At 38.9% G+C, this 18968-nt stretch overlaps 1 protein-coding gene across 5 annotated transcripts in view; it reads left to right on the forward strand.

Moving 5' to 3' along the window:
* The window catches only part of CDC14A (cell division cycle 14A), a 205876-nt gene that overhangs the window by 101127 nt on the left and 85781 nt on the right, over positions 1-18968 (forward strand). For all 5 annotated transcript variants that reach the window (XM_053592084.1, XM_053592087.1, XM_053592083.1 and 2 more), the window contains one exon: positions 9896-9983. In XM_053592084.1, coding sequence (XP_053448059.1) covers positions 9896-9983 — 88 coding nt within the window. The remainder of the gene's footprint in view (positions 1-9895; positions 9984-18968) is intronic.

Raw genomic sequence — 18968 nt, forward strand, 5'->3', positions numbered from 1 at the left:
CATTTTATTTATTCCTTCACTTCTCTCTTTCAATTTTAATGGTGCTGCTGAGGGATAGTTGAAAAAAGCTGTTGGAAAAACAACCAACTAACCAAACAAAAACCTGGTGTGTTCAGACGTTCACTCCAACCAACAATGATAACAGCCCTGGTGTCCATAGGCGGTCAGTTTTGATGAACATTGAAAAGTTTAGCAACAGCTTCCTTTTTGTGAATAATCTATTCTATTATAAATCCAGTAAAATAGAACACCACAGCAGAAGCATGATTGGCATTTGGTAAGCATTTCATAAATGTTTGCTTAAAGCATGAATAAAGGAACCCCTTCCATCCAATTATGAGCACCATCATTTCTTTTTTTCTTTTTTTCTTTTTTTTTATTGTTGGGGATTCATTGAGGGTACAATAAGCCAGGTTACACTGATAGCATTTGTTAGGTAAAGTCCCTCTTGCAATCATGTCTTGCCCCCAGAAGGTGTGGCACACACCAAGGCCCCACCCCCCTCCCTCCTTCCCTCTCTCTGCTTTTCCTCCCCCCACCCATGACCTTAATTGTCATTAAGCACCATCATTTCTTATCATAACTTCTCTTGCTGTTTGCCCTGGTCTAGTGATTCTGGGTGTTTGGAGTACTGGTGGACTAGCTGACTTTATACCTTTCATTAGCTCCCACAAAGTCAGTATTCCAAGGGAGGTATTACTACTGTTTTCAAAGTAAAATTTTATTGTTGACAGCAGTTGGTGAGAATGTAAACCTTGGATGATTAGGGCATGCTCAGAATGCAGCTTTTCAAAGGCACTTTTTAACTGAAGTACTCTTAATAAATAATACAGCTCAAGAAAAAGCCTGCACCAGTGAGACTACATCTGTATGTGAGATTACAAGGGAATCATAAAAGTGTTGCTCATGAAATCTGATGATGATGAGAATTTTTGAATTTAGCCCTTGAAACCCAGTGTGTGGTTGATACTACAGCATATCTTAATGTGGACCAGCCACATTTCAAGACACTGTAGAGAACAGAATCTGCAAGAAGGGACGGGCTGTGTGTGCCGTCATAGTTCATCCGTGTGACCTGAAGCCTTGGAGAGGCGGAACAGGTTATATATCTCCTTGCTTCACGTGCTACACTTTTTCACATGAAAGTTAATTTCAAGGCCCTGTTATATTCAGAAGGCTTGGGGTGAGAACTCTGGGCTCTTGCATTATTTTCATGTCACTTGCAAATGGCCTATTAGATTAAGTTTTGATAAACAACAGCGGGCCTTGGCTTCCATCTTACAAAAATATCTTCCAAAATGTGGCCTTTCCAGGTCCTTTGCCAAGTTGTTCTTGGCCAAGCTGGAACTGTGCAGTTCCTCATATTTGCACTTACCAAACAGATAGAATCCTGACAGCTGTGCTGTGAAGGTCCCAAAAAGTAACTACAAGGTGGCCATCCAGAAGCTTCCTCTAGAAATCAGTGTCAAACATTTGTATTTTCCTAGTAGGTTTCTTAAGATTTTCAAGAATCTAAAAACTAAGAGAATGGCTACCCCTTTGAAATCTAGCCATAGTAGACCTTTTGTCAAAGTGAAGGGTCTTGAGCATTCAATTAAATTATGTACCTGGGCTGGGCGAGGTGGTTCAGGCTTGTAATCCTAGCACTCTGGGAGGCTGAGGCGGGTAGGTTGCTTGAGCTCATGAATTCGAGACCAACCTGAGAAGAGCAAGAGCCTGTCTCGACTAGAAATAGAAAAAGTAGCTGGGCGTTGTGGACGCCTGTAGTTCCAGCTTCTCAGGAGGCTGAGTCTGGAGGATCGCTTGAACCTAAGAGCTTGAGGTTGCTGTGAGCTATGACGCCATAGCACTCTACCCAGGGCGATGGAGTGAGACTCTGTTTTAAAATAAAAAAAAAAAAAATCATGTACCTGTAGGTATGTGAGGAAGTGTACACACTCTAGTAATAACATTTAATGGTTAATGCTTGCATAGGATAATAATCTACTTGAAGGGCCTTGAAGTAGCACCTATATAGAGTCTGCCTTCAGTCAACGTTTTTTTTTCTGTTTTTAGGGGGCTAACTGCCTTTACTAAATGATCCTTTGCCTAAACTCCAGCGGTTATCATGGTGCTACTCTTAAGCAGTCTTTGTTTTGATCAAAATTTGAAGTTATGTCTTCATTTGGTTATTTTCATTGTCCCTGAAGGCCTTTCCACTGTTCACCTTGAAGGCTTGCCATTTTTGATGATGTCCCTATGTTGGCTCTACACGGTTGAACTTGAAAGAGCCTGGAGGAAGTGTTACCCTGTAGTAGCACCTGTCCTGATTTGGCAGTGGGGGAAGAAATAGCAGAGAAAGGGCACTGCCCCATTCAGAATGGGGCCCAGGCAGTTGCAAGGAGCTGCCTAAATACCCTTTTGGGTATTAGATGGAGCTTAAAAATTCAAAAATTACTTTCAAAACTGAGAAATTACTTTATCTTCTTTGAGTGTCATTCTCTCCTCCTCCCAATAAAGCATTTCTTTTTTTTTTTTTTTATTGTTGGGGATTCATTGAGGGTACAATAAGCCAGGTTACACTTAAAGCATTTCTTTTTTATAAACACCCCCCCCACACACAATTTTCTGTGAAGTGGTTCTGTCAGAATATCAAGCAGCCATTGCCTTAGCCCTGTGCTTTTACTCACTGCCAACCCTGGCCACTTCTTCACATCATCTGCTTGATGGACATTATTGTCGCACGTGGCGGCCACTTGCTTGATGACAGAGCACCAGGTCCTGCCTGCTTGAGGGCGGAGTCACTGCACAGAGCTTCTCTTTGTTCTTCTGTGCACAGAGAAAATATTTGCTCTACACCCTGTGATTATAATTCACAGCTGTTGGTGACCAGCCTGGGGATTCTGGTTACCCCAGTCCCTTCCCAGGCAACCCCATCTGGCCACACTGGTTGGGAAGCTTAGCTTTACAGAAACCATGGTGTGCAGATGAACATTTGTTGTGTGAGTCAAGGAGCCACGATACATTTCTTATGGCGATGGTCTTACGAGTTTTCATTTCGTTTATTGAACAGGCATGAAATGCCTCCGGTTTGCTCAGTATATTCGCTAGTTCCAAATTTCCTTTTTCCAGGAGGCTACTAGGAAGTTCATCTCTTTGTGCGGAGGTTTGGAGCCTTTGCTTTTGTCCGTGTGTTCTTGTGCCTCATTCTGCAGAAGTTATCATGTTGGACTCTTGCTACGAGCCCCATTTTCATGCTTATCCAATCAATCTTCTACAAGAATTTCTCATTGATCTGTGACAGGCTGAATGTAGAATGTTCTTCTCCTGAGATGTTGTAGCATTTCACCCGTCAATCATGATTGCTATCTTCACCTAAAGGATGCTCTTTTGGGAGAAGAGTATTTCTATTCTAGAAAGCGATTTCCCTTTATCATAGCTATGTTACAGTGCAGCCTATCTGGAAACTATTTGTGAGAGAGCATTGCTCTATTCTGTGTTGGGGGGGCCTAATGGGCTCCTCACGAACAAACCCTCTCCCCTCCTCCTTTCCCCGTCAGACAAAGGACACTAAGGGCCTCGGTAGCCCCACCCCCAGAAATTTCCACTAAAGAACCCCAACTCACGGAAGCCCTCCGGGCAAGCTGGGGAATTTGCCCATCCCCTCATCCCCATTTAAAAGGGGTCCCTAACTGCCCCTGGTGGGATGTTGTCTTTGCCCTGCCCGGCTGTCCCTTTCAGTAGACCTGTCCCGAACATCTTTGCTCTGGTCTCGTCTCTGGGCACTGCCTCTTCACCTTTCATTCTGGATGACAGGGATTGGGTTTTTCTCGAATCTTGGGCCTCTTTGATCAAGCCTTCACATCACTATCAGAGTGTAGGTTTTAAAAATTAAGTCTGGTCATATCCCTCCCCTGTTTTAAGTCCTTCCTGGGCTCCACGCTGACTGCCAGGGTGTAGGAAATGCAGACTCCTTTCTACGGCACAAAAGGCCTTTCTCGATATGGGTTTCCCTCCTTTCCACGCTTGTCCTTTTCCCACTCCTCCACGTGCCCACATCCACGCAGCTTCCCAGCTTCTTCATGCCGTCTGTGTCTGTGAGCTCTGCTTCCCGGTCCACTGTCTTCCCAGCAAGATGAGTCCTTCTCAGTTCTCTGGAAGCTCTCCTGCCGCAGCCTTGCACGATGCTCTGTCTGCACCTCTGTGTCTTCCCAATACTCGGAGGGTATTTTCAGTTGTAATGAGTGCTAAATGTTTTGGAATGAAAGAACTAGTGACTAAATGAGTGAATGAATACTAAAAACAGGGCTGTAGCATATCTCAACATATTTTATAGGATCTGTTTTCAGTAGAAAGTGATGACATATTAATTAAGACTCTATTCTGATGTTGCAGTAATATTCCCCAGGGGACAATTTACGATGGTAGACGACTTTTTGAAATGACGTATCCTTCTTTCATCACCAGCCAATCTATGCTGTGAGAGTGAGTTTTAATCAGTTATTTGCAACATGGATTGCTAGATATGTAATCTGCGACTAGGTCTGCATGTAACATCAGTTTAGTTTAATATATGACTGAGGACTGTCTTCCAGGTTGATTGTGTTATCCTTCATTGCATAAGTAAATTGTCAGATGGACCAGTAGTGGCCTACTCAGAGTCAGCGGTGTGCACTATTTTGCTGGGACCAGGTTTGGACTCCTGACCATTGCCCTTTAGCATGTACTTTGAGAACCATTAAAGTTTATTAGGCCGCCTGTATCTCAACCAGTAACCTCAGGTGAATAGGAGGAGTTGGTGTTGAATGCCTGAAGGTATGATGTTTCAAGGCGTTGCTTTGGATTAGAATTTGTCAGCAGCCAGAATGTAATCTAGATGCTACTGAGTCTGCCTTCTTTTCATGAACTGTGGACCCGGGAAGATGGGAATTCTTACTATAGTACTGGAATCACGCAAGCCTGGGAATGCTGGTGTCTTCACCACTTGGAGCAATTATGGAGGTGTGTCTCCCTTGGTGATTTGACTATTAGGAGCACTATTAGAAGAATTCCCTCGGAGCCTTTGATTATAACCCTCAAAGGCCACAAGGTTGAGGAAGCACAACTCCTTCCTGGCCACTGCAACAGCAAAGGTGGAGGGACCTAGAGTTTCTACATCTGTAAACACGTTATACCCATTTGAACCCATTGCTGGCTCAAGGATCATGTTGGTTAAGTCTGTGCTACATTTTGTGGTCCACGCTGTCCTAACCAATTCCCCAGAGGTTTTTTCTTCTTTAATTATTATTTGGTCTTTGTCTCTTCTTTTATCTACAAGCTTCTTAAGAGAGCAGTTGTGACTCTAATTAAGGTCTCACCTTTACTGAAACTGTTTCTGCTAACACAGGAGTTAGCTAGGCCCAGTGGCCGTGCGTGGTCTTTTTTCTACCTATTTGCTCTGTGGCCCCTCTCTAATTCACTTGTAAAGCGATGCCTATTACATTTCTCCCTCTTCCATGTTGGACCGTCTTTGTCAGTTTCCCTGCAGGGCCTTTCTCTCCCTGTGCCCATGCTGACGTGCTGCTGTTCTCTAGGGCCTCATGATCCCCAGTTATATATCCTTCCCATGACAGAGCGCATCTGTTTCTAAGTTTCCACAACCACGTACACTGACCCCAAATCTCTGTGTCTTTAGCCCTGGAATACTTTCTGCAAGTGTGCTCTGGGTTTTTGCTTCCTGATGTTGTATCAGCACAGGTGTTCACTGGTCTGGGCTGTGGGGACAATCCTCTAAATCCTTCGTCTATAGATTCCCCTCATCCTCTCTGTAGCTATCACAGCAGAGGGGGAGCGTCATCCACACAAAATACTCCTCTTTCTCTCTGCACCGTTCCTATTCAAACTAAATCTAAATGAATAATCTAGAGTTTGAGTATTACTTGAAACCAAATGACATGTCCGCTTCATTTAAACCAAATCATCCAAAACTTTCCTTTATAAGCTCATAAAGTACCTCAGCTTTGTGTTTATGTAACACAGCTCTATTGTCAACACTTATTTTATTGTTTTAGAAGTGAGGGAAATATAAAGGAGGCCCCTTTAAAATGAATTTTAAAGAAGATAATTGTGGTTTTATCTTCTTACTTTTTAACATACTCATTATGCCACTGTTATGCCTCTTATATAATTCTGTTATAATGCTTAAAGTTGAATGCAACTTTTTCTTTACTGGGTAAAATGGAGATGATGGTAACCCCCACCTCCTAGGGTTGATGGAGTCGAGTCATGGCCTAGCTCCGAGTCAGCGGTGTGCGCCCTTTTGCTGCCATTATTATTACTGTTGTGTGTCCTTCCCACTCACCTTTGGACTCCATAAAAGCATAGAGAGAATGCTTTTTATTATTTTGTGTGTGATAGCAAGTTGTAGTCTTTGACATATATAAAAAAGAGGCTCAAGGGCAGGCACAGTGACTCACACTTGTAATCATAGCACTCCAGGAGGCCACGGCAGGAAGATTGCTTGAGCTCAGGAGGTTGAGACCAACCTGTGTAAGAGAGAGAGACCCTGTCTCTACTAAAAATAGGAAAATTATCTGGGCATTATGGCAGGTACTTTTAGTCCTAGCTACTCAGGATGCTGAGGCAGGAAGGATGATTGCTTGATCCCAGGAGTTTGAAGTTGCTGTGAGCTGGGCTGATGCCATGACACTCTAACCTGAGTGACAGAGTGAGACTTTGTCTCAAAAAAAGGCTCAGCAAATGTTTAAATGAATGTTGAATTGTGCTTCAAAGTTGTTTTTCCATGTAGTCATAGAAAACACATTTGTTGATAAAGGAAAGCAATCTTGTAATTTTCAAGTTCCAGGACTATCTTTTCTATCTTTCTGTAGGTTTATTACAGTGATGAGAAGGATGAATATTTTTCAGTGTTTGGACTGAGGAATATATTTGTGACCATTATAATAGAGACAGATTTCATAGCAGATGTAAAAATTCATGCTTTCAAGTCAAATTGTACTTAAATGTACCAGGAGAGTTAGCTATTCAAAAGAAAACTAGTGAACTGTTTGTAGACTAAAGAATCCTATAGGAAAGTGAATAATAACACTTAAATATATTAATTTTAGGAATTCAGATTTATATATATATACAATATATGTTACAATTAAATATATATATATTTGAGACAGAGTCTCACTTTGTCCCCATCAGTAGAGTGCTGTAGTGTCACAGCTCACAGCAACCTCAAACTCTTGGGCTTAAGCGATTCTCTTGCCTCAAACTCCCAAGTAGCTGGGACTACAGGCACCTGCCACAATGCCGGCTATTTTTTTTTTTAAATTGTAGTTGTCATTGTTGTTTAGCAGGCCCAAGCCTGGTTCGAACCCACCAGCCCTGGGGTATGTGGCTGGCACCCTAACCACTGAGTTATGGGCACTGAGCCTCTACATGGCATTTGGTAGGTAGTTGCTTTAGATCAGAAGAGGTTAAGTCATACTCTTACCTCACCCTTGCTTAGGTATTTGTTTACTGAGTATGTTAGTGTTGGAAAGTGCTCTAAGTTCCTGTTTCATCTAGATTTCTTTGAAGTATATGTGTCTGTGTGTTGGATTAGAAAAACCAATTTGTGTCATGTAAAGTATTTTATTGATAAATATTGATGTTTCTATAATTAACTACAAAAGAAGTCATAGATATTAATTCTGGAATATTACCAAAGTAAGCGTGTTATATTAGGTTACTTAAAAGCTGTAACTTTTATTAATTTTTTTTCAGATTTAGATCTAAGGCCTAAATCTCTTTGTTCCATCAACCTTATCCAAACTGCCGAATATACCCCAGTGTTATCTAATGTTTATCATTTGGGGTAGGAAGATTGCAAACATGTCCTTCTGGTTCTGAATGAATATATCTTAGTGGGTCCCTTGCTTCTTTGCACATGGTTGGTTAGAAAAGGTAACCTTTTAACCAAATGGATGCCTCCTAACGCAAGTAAACAGAAATAGCATGATGTATTTATCAATGTCTTTATCTAGCCTACGTGGTGGTAGTTCACTAGTCCATATTCTTGGACTACTAGTGAACATAGAAACCTGTTTTCTTTTATAAGAATGAGTTTTAGTCTTTTGATGATCAGAGCATAGCTGTATTCTTCAATCTTTAGATAGTATTTTAAGTTTAATAATTACTCAAGAGGAACATTGCATTATTAACTCGAGACTTATTTAAACAAGAAAATATTTAATTGCCATAAAATTTGTATTTTGGTTTTTTATTCAAATTGTTATAAATAGCTGTGTTCAAGGTTTACTTTGGTGTGTTCACTCATAAAACTCAGAGTGACTGAAGATTTTAGGGCATTTTGGAGATACTATGTTACAATTAAATTGATGTAATTAGATGTTTATAAGGTGTCATGTCAAGTTGCATTTTTAACTTTTTATAACTGCAAAGAAACATCTGAATTTCAAAGATAAAAAATTTTACAGCCAAGTTTTGATTTTCACAGAAATGGTAATGGTTAATATAATGAAACTGGCAACCCCAGATTCCCTTGACAGCATTATTCCAGTTTATTTAACAGATATATACTGAGTTCTGATGGGGGGATGCAGGCTCTATCTTTGGCTGAGATTTCTACAGTTGCGGTCCTTGAGATGGAATGGGGACAGGGCAGAGCCTTTTCTTTGGGAAGCCAGAGGCGGCCCAGTGAAGAGAGCTGGGTTGTGTCCCTGCCCTGATGGAGACTAGGAGGTTGAGAATGGAGATGAGCAGGTGGTAAAGAAGTCATCAGTAGGAGGTGGTACAAATATTTTGTGACACTTGGCACAGATGTCTCCCGATTACCTGTAAAATCTTGGGTAACCTGAGCCCCTGCCCCAGTGCCCCCTGGGTTCAGGCACGTGGGGAATGGAAGAAGGTGGAGCAGATGGTGGAACTTTGAGGGGGTGCTCGGCCCCTTTCTTGGCCTTACAGCTTTTTTGAGGATCCCTTAGCGGGTACAGACTACACTAGAGGCTGGCAACTGATGAGCGAAGTCTGCCCACAGGTGTGTTTTATTTGGTGTCATAGTATTTCAAATCTTAACTTGAAGTAGTCAACATTTTTAAAATAGAGAGATTCCACATGAAATTCCAATTAGAAAGCTCGGCTTTCCTGCAAGGTGACTGGTTAGGTAGAGCTGAGGAGCACCTGAATGAATGAATTAATTAATTAATTTATTTATTTTGTAGTTTCTGGCCAGGGCTGGGTTTGAACCCGCCACCTCTGGCATATGGGGCTGGCGCCCTACTCCTTTGAGCCACAGGCGCCGCCATGGCACCTGGTGTTTTGTATGTCACCCATCCCACCCTTGCTTGGGCACGTCGCCCCTGTGGTATATAGGTTGGCTAACTCTAGTTTGGGGTATACTTTGAGGGACCAGTGAGCGTCTAACCTTCACTCCTGCCTACTGCTGTTTCCCAGTCTAAAAATCAGCATTGACAGCAGGTATCAGCCTATAAAAACAAAACAGTTTGGAAATGTGTTCATCATGAACCTGATACTCTGTGTGTTTCACCATGTTTGTGGAAAGTGCTTATATTTTCCATTTTCTCTTCCCCTTATTTATTGCTGGGACAAGCAATGTTTGTTTTCATTTCATTTTATTTTAGAGTGGCCAGAAGATAAATTTATTTTAAACAAAGTATCTCATAAATAAAGTTTTCTCAACTTTTCAGACAGAAGAGACGGAAAAGTTTCTAAGCTGGGTTGAATTCATAAATAGCATTTTAAGAATGAGATGCATGTTTTGATTTTAAGCTGTGTTACTTTATTTTCATGTATGTCCAGTTCGTCTAGAACTAAGAGTGAAAAGCTGTGTTACTTGTAAGGGTTTCTTAAATTGTGTAAGAATTATAAAATATTTTTCTTTTCTTTTCTCACCAAATTCTGCCAGCGAGTTGAAAATGGTGACTTCAACTGGATTGTTCCAGGAAAATTTTTAGCATTTAGTGGACCACATCCTAAAAGCAAAATTGAAAATGGTAGGTTTTTCTTTCTTTTACTATTCAAAAATTTATTTTTGTTCATCTTCTTTAATTTTTTGATTTTCGCAGATAACCCTTTCCTTTGATACTCTTCTCCAAAGAGTATCTATTAACACTTAAAAAAATTGAAAAGTAGTAACTAATGTGTTAAATATTATACTTCCAGTAGCTGGAGCCATAATCACTGTTTTAAAACTAACAAATGTTTAGGTTGCCATAAATAGGATGTTCATTTTACCAGGCCACATTTTTATTTTTTATTAAATCATAGCTGTGTACATTAATACGATCATGGGGCACCATACACTGGTTTTATAGACTGTTTGACACATTTTCATCACACTGGTTAACGTAGCCTTCCTGGCATTTTCTTAGTTATTGTGTTAAGACATTTATATTCTACATTTACTAAGTTTCACATGTACCCTTGTAAGATGTACCGCAGGTGTAATCCCACCAATCACCCTTCCTCCACCCCCCTCCCCCCTTCCACCTCTCCCTCTCCCCCTTCCCCGTATTCTTAGGTTATAACTGAGTTATAGCTTTCATATGAAAGCCATAAATTAGTTTCATAGTAGGGATGAGTACATTGGATACTTTTTCTTCCATTCTTGAGATACTTACTATGAAGAATATGTTCCAGCTCCATCCACGTAAACATGAAAGAGGTAAAGTCTCCATCTTTCTTTAAGGCTGCATAATATTCCATGGTGTACATATACCACAATTTATTAATCCATTCGTGGATTGATGGGCACTTGGGCTTTTTCCATGACTTAGAAATTATGAATTGGGCTGCAATAAACATTATGGTGCAAATATCTTTGTTATAATGTGATTTTTGGTCTTCTGGGTAGAGGAATTATGGGATTGAATGACAGCTCTATTTTTAGATCTCTAAGTGTTCTCCAAACATCTTTCCAAAAGGAATGTATTAATTTGCATTCCCACCAGCAGTGTAGAAGTGTTCCCTTTTCTCCACATCCACGCCAACATCTCTGGTCTTGGGATTTTGTGATATGGGCCAATCTTACTGGAGTTATGTGATATCTCAAAGTAGTTTTGATTTGCATTTCTCTGATGATTAAGGATGATGAGCATTTTTTCATATGTCTGTAGGCCGTGCGCCTGTCTTCTTCAGAGAAGTTTCTCTTCAAGTCCCTTGCCCAGCCTGCGATGGGATCACTTGTTCTTTTCTTGCTTATACGTTTGAGTTCTCTATGGATTCTGGTTATTAAACCTTTGTCGGAGACATAACCTGCAAATATCTTCTCCCATTCTGAGGGCTGTTTGCTTGACCAGGCCACATTATTAAAGAAGAATCCAAGGGAAAAAAATTGCTCAAGCCACTAATCAGATTGCTGAAATTAAATCAGTGGTTCTTAAAGTTATTGGCAGTAGAGTCCGGCACGTCACGGTATTCTCTGGGCAATGCCGTCTTGAATAATGATGACAATAAGTGTCATTTATTGAGTACTCATTATGTGCTAGTTACTAGCTAATCACAGCATTATCTTCTTTAATGCTCATGCAACTCTATGTGATGGAGATACTATTCTCTCCTTTTTTACAGAGGAATAAATTGAGGCTTAATATCAGGTCCAAGGTTACAAAATAAGTAGAGCTGATACTCAACCTGGAGCTGGGCTTTTAAACATTGCTACCACCCTACACTCATATATTTAGTTCCATTTTTTCTAGTTGGTCATAATTAAACTACTTATCTGTAGTATATAGATAGCCATGGGATTACATATTCAGGAAAAAATAAATAAAAGCAAACCAAAAAATAAAATCCTTGAATGAAACACAATCAGCTATGCAAGTTTTCCCATTAATACTTATGTTCTACTTACGCATTTTTTTTCCATCTGCTAACATTCCCTCAAAGACAAGTAAATGACATGTACCAAAGATTTAAGGATAATTTATGGAAGTACATAAAATTGAAAAAATAGTATTCATGAACATAACACTCATTTTTTGCTCTATCTGATCACAGAGGTGGAGCTCCAGTGTTCTGAGCAAACCTAATTTGTAACTTCTGGTTTAGATTTATTCTTATCATCATTATCAGTTATTTCTTCTGAAATGTAGTTTCACTGTGTGTTGTTATTCTTGCATTTAGAATTTATAATTTGTTGGCATTTCTGCAGATATACTTAGCATTTCATACCTGTGACATTTCTAACAGGGAACTCTGCTTGAAGCATGGTTTTCCTCTGTGAATGGGCAACTCAGGTCTAGAGAGTTAGTGAAAAACAGGGGACCTTTATGGTAAAGTCAGAATTAGATTTATGATAAGAAAAAAAAACCTTTTTTGCTCTGGACATCGATTAATTAACCTCTGTTATGTTGGGTCAGGAATAACAGGCCGAAAACCCGAGGAGACGTCTTTCTGACAGTTGATCTTTGAAGTAAGACTGATTAAAGCTGCTTTCTGTGTAAATTATCTGACTCATGCCCATGAAATCTTAGTAGGAGCATTGCTTCAGTGGCGGCTTTATTGTTGGGTATTTGTTTTGGCAAAGGTGAAAGAATTTCTCTATTTGGGATTCAGGTGTTTGACCAAGTTTTCTACACAGTCACCTAAAATGGTTTTATAGAGGTAATATGTGCTTGTTTATAGAAAGAATAGAAAATACAGGTAAACTAATAAACAGCATAAAGTGACCTATGATTCTACCCAAGTTTACTAGTTTTATTAGTTGGTGGTAGGTGGTTTTAACTTCTATCCGCTTTTATGTATTTTTTATTTGTACACATTTTAACTCTCACTGTACATACGTTGTATATGTGCATGCATACACATTTGATATTTATTTGTTTATTTATTTATTTATGACAGACTCTCACTCTGTGGCTCTGAGTAGAGTGCTGTGGCATTACACCTCTTGGGCTTAGGCGATTCTCTTGCCTCAGCCTCCTGGGTAGCTGGTACTACAGGCCCCCATTACAATGCCCAGCTAGCTTTTCTATTTTTTTCAATAGAGACGGCGTCTACTGGCTGGTCTGGAACTTCTGAGCTCAGACAATCCACCTGCCTTGGCCTCCCACAGTGCTAGGATTATAGGCGTCAGTCACTGCTCCTGGCCCTTAATAATTTTTTAAAATAAAAATGAGGTCATAACATAATTGCTATCATGGTGCCAGATTTTTTTTCTCTTAACGTATTACAGACTTATTTCCACGGCAGTAAATGTAGATCCACATTATTATTTTCCATGACCACATTGTATATAGTTCTACCATATGACTGTGCCATAATTATGTTAATTTATTTTTGAATGAACTCTAAGTTGTTTACTTAGACCTAAGTTTCACTTTTTAAAAACTGTTATGGTTGGCATACATGTTCATACATCTTTTAGAAGCTCTAGTTTCTTTTTTAAATTCTTAGAAGTAGAATCACGAATTGAAAGGATATGCATATTTTGTGTAGTGATCTCAAAAATCTTAAAATATTTTTTTTGGTCCTGTATTGCAATATGGGTAAAAAAAAATTAGAGCCACTATTTTGTTTACCTGCAAAGAGTGGTGCTAATCATCTTGTACACACATTATCTATTTAATGATCAGAACCATCTTCTGGAGTAGGTAGTATTTATTTTATTTTATTTTTATTTATTTTTTATTGTTTAATCATAGCTGTGTACATCTGTGCAATCTAGGGGTACAATGTTCTGGTTTCATACACAATCTGAAATATTCTCATCAAACTGTTCAACGTAGCCTTCATGGCATTTTCTTAGTTATTGTATGTAGACATTTGTATTCTGCATTTGGTAGGTTTCACCTGTACCCATTCTAAGATGCACCATAGGTATGGCCCCACCCATATCCTCCCTCCACCCTGACTTCCCTCCTTCCTTCCCCTCCCTTGGCCCTTTCCCCATATTCTCGTGCTATAATTGGGTTATAGCCTTCATATGAAAGCTATAAATTAGCTTTATGGTAGGGCTGTGTACATTGGATACTTTTTCTTCCATTCCTGAGATACTTTGCTAAGAAGAATATGTTCCAGCTCCATCCATGTAAACATGAAAGAGGTAAAGTCTCCATCTTTCTTTTTTTTTTGTTTCAATTTTTTTAATTCATATTTTTATTTGTTTATATAGAGGTTCTGTTTTTTTTTTTTTATATTCCATCTTTCTTTAAGGTTGCATAATATTCCATGGTATACACGTACCACAATTTGCTGGTCCATTCGTGGGTTGATGGGCACTTGGGCTTCTTCCATGACTTAGCATTTATGAATTGGGCTGCAATAAACATTCTGGTACAGATGTCTTTGTTATATTGTGATTTTTGGTCTTCTGGATATATACCTAGTAAAGGAATTATAGGATCGAATGGCAGGTCTATTTTTAGATCTCTACGTATTCTCCAAACATCCTTCCAAAAGGAAGGTATTAGTGTGCATTCCTACCAGCAGTGTAGAAGTGTGCCCTTTTCTCCACATCCACGCCAACATTTCTGGTTTGGGATTTTGTTATGTGGGCTACTCTTACTGGGGTTAGGTGATATCTCAAAGTAGTTTTGATTTGCATTTCTCTGATGATTAAGGATGATGAGCTTTTTTTCATGTGTTTGTAGATCGTGCATCTGTCTTCTTTAGAGAAGTTTCTCTTCAAATCCCTTGCCAACCCTGAGATGGGGGTCACGTGTTCTTTTATTGCTAATACGTTTGAGTTCTCTGTGGATTCTGGTTATTAAACCTTTATTGGAGGTATAACCTGCAAATATTTTCTCCCATTCTGAGGGCTGTCTGCTTACTTTACTTACTGTGTTCTTGGCTGTGCAGAAGCTTTTTAGTTTGATCAGGTCCCAGTAGTGTATTTTTGATACTGTTTCAATTACCTGTGGAGTCCTCCTCAGAAGATATTCACCCAGGCTGATTCCTTCAAGAGTTTTCCCTGCACTTTTTCAAGTATTTTTATAGTTTCATGTCTTAAGTTTAAATCTTTGATCCAGTGAGAGTCTATCTTAGTTAATGGTGAAAGGTGTGGGTCCAGTTTCAATCTTCTACAGGTTGCCAGCCAGTTCACCCAGCACCTTTTGTTAAACAGGGAGTCTTTTCCCCACCGAATGTTTTTAATTGGCTTGTCAAAGATCAAACAACAGTAAGTAGCTGGATTCATCTCTTTGTTCTCTATTCTGTTCCAGACATCTACTTCTCTGTTTTTGTGCCAGTACCATGCTGTTTTGGTCACTATCAGTTTATAGTACAGTCTCAGGTCTGATAACGTCATTCCTCCTGCTTTGTTTTTATTTCTGAGTAATGTTTTGGCTATTTGAGGTTTTTTTCTGATTCCATATAAAACGAAGTATTATTTTTTCAAGATCTTTAAAATATGACAATGGAGCTTTGATAGGAATTGCATTAAAATTATATATTGCTTTGGGTAGTATAGACATTTTAACAATGTTGATTCTTCCCAGCCATGAGCATGGTATGTTTTTCCATTTGTTAACATCTTCAGCTATTTCTTTTCTTAACATTTCATAGTTCTCTTTTTGGAGATCTTTCACGTCCTTTGTTAGATAAACTCCCAAATATTTCATCTTCTTTGGCACTACTGTGAAAGGAATAGAGTCCTTGACTGTTTTTTTGGCTTGGCTATTGTTGGTATATATAAAGGCTACAGATTTATGGGTGTTGATTTTGTAGCCTGAGACATTGCTGTATTCCTTGATCACTTCTAAAAGTTTTGTAGTAGAATCCCTAGTGTTTTCCAGATATACGATCATGTCATCTATGAAGAGTGAAAGTGTGATCTCTTCTGACCCTGTGTGGATATCCTTGATTGCCTTTTCTTCCCTAATTGCAATGGCTAAAACTTCCATTACAATGTTAAAGAGTAATGGAGACATTGGGCAACCTTGCCTGGTTCCTGATCTGAGTGGAAATGATTTCAATTTAACTCCATTCAATACGATATTGGCTGTGGATTTGCTGTAGATGGCCTCTATTAGTTTAAGAAATGTCCTTTCTATACCAATTTTCTTAAGTGTTCTGATCATGAAGGGATGCTAGATATTATCAAAAGCTTTTTCTACATCAATTGAGAGAATCATATGGTTTTTATTTTTTAGTTTGTTTATGTGCTGAATTATATTTATAGATTTACGTATATTGCACCAGCCTTGAGATCCTGGGATAAATCCCACTTGGTCATGGTGTATAATTTTTTTGATGTGTTGTTGGATTCTGTTTGTTAGGATCTTATTGAGTATTTTTGCATCAATATTCATTAGTGATACTGGTCTATAATTTTCTTTTCTTGTTAGGTCTTTCCCTGGTTTAGGGATCAAGGTGATGTTTGCTTTGTAGAATGTGTTGGGTAGTATTCCTACTTTTTCTATATTTTGGAAGAGGTTTAGTAATATAGGTACTAGTTCTTCTTTAAAGGTTTGGTAGAATTCTGATGTAAAGCCATCTGGTCCTGGGCTTTTCTTTTTAGAGAGAGTTTGTATAGTTGATGCTATTTCAGAACTTGATATAGGCCTGTTCAACATTTCCACTTCGTTCTGGCTAAGTCTTGGTAGGTGGTGTGCTTCCAAGTATTGGTCGATTTCTTTCAGATTTTCATATTTCTCAGAGTAAAGTTTCTTGTAATATTCATTAAGGATTTTTTTAATTTCTGAGGGGTCTGTTGTTAATTCATCTTTACCTTTTTTGATTGATGAAATTAGAGATTTTACTCTTTTTTTCCTGGTTAGGTTGGCCAAAGGTTTATCTATTTTATTGACCTTTTCAAAAAACCAACTTTTGGATTTATTGATCTGTTGTATAATTCTTTTGTTTTCAATTTCATTTAATTGTGCTCTGATTTTGGTTATTTCTTTTCTTTTCCTGGGTTTGGGGTTGGAATGTTCTTCCTTCTCCAGTTGCTTGAGATGTCCCATTAAGTTATTAACTTCCTCTCTTTCTGTTTTCTTGAGGAAGGCTTGCAGTGCTATAAATTTTCCTCTTAGGACTGCCTTTGCAGTATCCCAGAGGTTCTGGTAATTCGTGTCTTGATTGTTGTTTTGTTCCAAAAATTTGGTCATTTCCTTCTTAATCTCCTCTGTAACCCATCTATCCTTCAGCATAAGGTTATTTAGCTTCCATGTTGTTGTACAGGTATACAGATTCCTGTTGTTATTGATTTCAACTTTTATTCCATGATGGTCTGAGAAGATGCAAGGAATAATTTCTATTTTTTTAAAATTTGCTGAGGTTACATTCGTGGCCCAGGATGTTGTCGATTTTGGAGTATGTTTCATGGGCTGATGAGAAGAATGTGTACTCAGTTTTGTTGGGATGAAATGTTCCGTAGATGTCTGTTAAATTCACATGTTGAATGGTTACGTTTAAATCTAAAATTTCTTTGCTTAGCTTCTTTTTAGAGGATCTATCCACCATTGCTAAAGGTGTGTTAAAATCTTCAACTACTATGGAACTGGAGGAAATCAAGTTGCTCATGTCTGTTAGAGTTTTTGTTATAAATTGAGGTGCGTTCTGGTTGGGTGCATAAATATTAATAATCGAAATCTCACCATATTGAGTTTTACCTTTTACAAATATGAAGTGTGCATCTTTTGGTTGGTTTAAAGCCTATTGCACCTGCGAATAGGATTGCAATGCCTGCTTTTTTCTGCTTTCCATTTGCCTGGAGTATAGATGACCATCCCTTCACCTTGAGTCTATATTTGTCTTTTGAGATTTGAGAATCTCAAACCTTGAGATTCTTGTATGTAGCAGATATCTGGCTTGAGTTTTTTTATGCAGTCAGCCAACCTGTGCCTCTTTAGAGGACAATTTAGACCATTCACATTAATTGAGAATATTGATAAGCCTTTGGAGAATCTAGTGGACATTTTTAATCCTTTTGTGACTGTGGAAGTTAGAATTTGATCAAAATTTTCTGGCTGGGTTTTCCTTTTGTGGTGGAGGATTATGCTGGTCTTCATGGAGGATAGGTCTGAGAATATCCTGGAGAGCTGGTTTAGGTGTGGCAAATTTCTTCAACATGTGAATGTCATTAAAGTATTTAATTTCTGCATCATAAATGAAACTCAGTTTAGCTGGGTACAAGATCCTGGGTTGAAAGTTATTTTGTTTTAGGAGATTAAAAGACGATGACCATCCTCTTCCAGTTTGAAAGGTTTCAGCAGAGAGATCTGCAGTTATTCTAATATTCTTCCCCTTGTAGGTAATGGTTTTCTTTTGTCTGGCTGCTTTCAGAATTTTCTCCTTCATATTAACTTTAGTGAAATTGATCATGATGTGTCTGGGGGATGTCTTATTCAGATTGAGTCGTTCTGGAGTTCTAAAACTGTCAGCTACGTGAAATTCAGAATCTCTTGTCATGTCTGGAAAGTTCTCTTTCATAATCTAATGGAGAAGAGACTCTGTGCCTTGTGAAGCCACTTCATTGCTTTTGGGGATCCCTATGAGACGAATATTGATTTTCTTATAATTATCCCAGAGTTCTCTGAGAGAATGATCTGTTTTTGCCCTCCATTTCTCTTCCTCTCTGAGAGTTTGGGAGCATGCGAAAGCTTTGTCTTCAGTGTCAGAAATCCTTTCTTCTGCTTGCTCCATTCTGTTACTGAGGGATTCTATTGTGTTTCTCATTTCTTTGCGGGCTGCAACTTCTTGTCTCAGTGTGTCAAAATCTTCAGTCATTTGGTCTTTGAATTCATTGAATTCTTGAGACTTCTTTTGGGTTACTGCTTGGAATTCTAATTCGATCTTATTTGGTATCCAGATTCTGAATTCTATTTCTGACATCTCAGCTATTTGTTTGTGCATGGGATGTTGTGCTGTGTCTGCTCCATTGTTCCTTGGGGGAGTTGATGTACTCTGATTATTCATATTGCCAGAGTTTTTCCTTTTATTTCGTATCATGATTGTTTTTCACCATTGTCTCTGGCCGTCCTCAGAGTTGGGGTGGTGTCTCTCTGAGATTAGACCCCTGGGGGATCACTCTATTG

Source organism: Nycticebus coucang, chromosome 5 (genome assembly GCF_027406575.1).
Source record: "Nycticebus coucang isolate mNycCou1 chromosome 5, mNycCou1.pri, whole genome shotgun sequence".
NCBI classification, from domain to species: domain Eukaryota; kingdom Metazoa; phylum Chordata; class Mammalia; order Primates; family Lorisidae; genus Nycticebus; species Nycticebus coucang.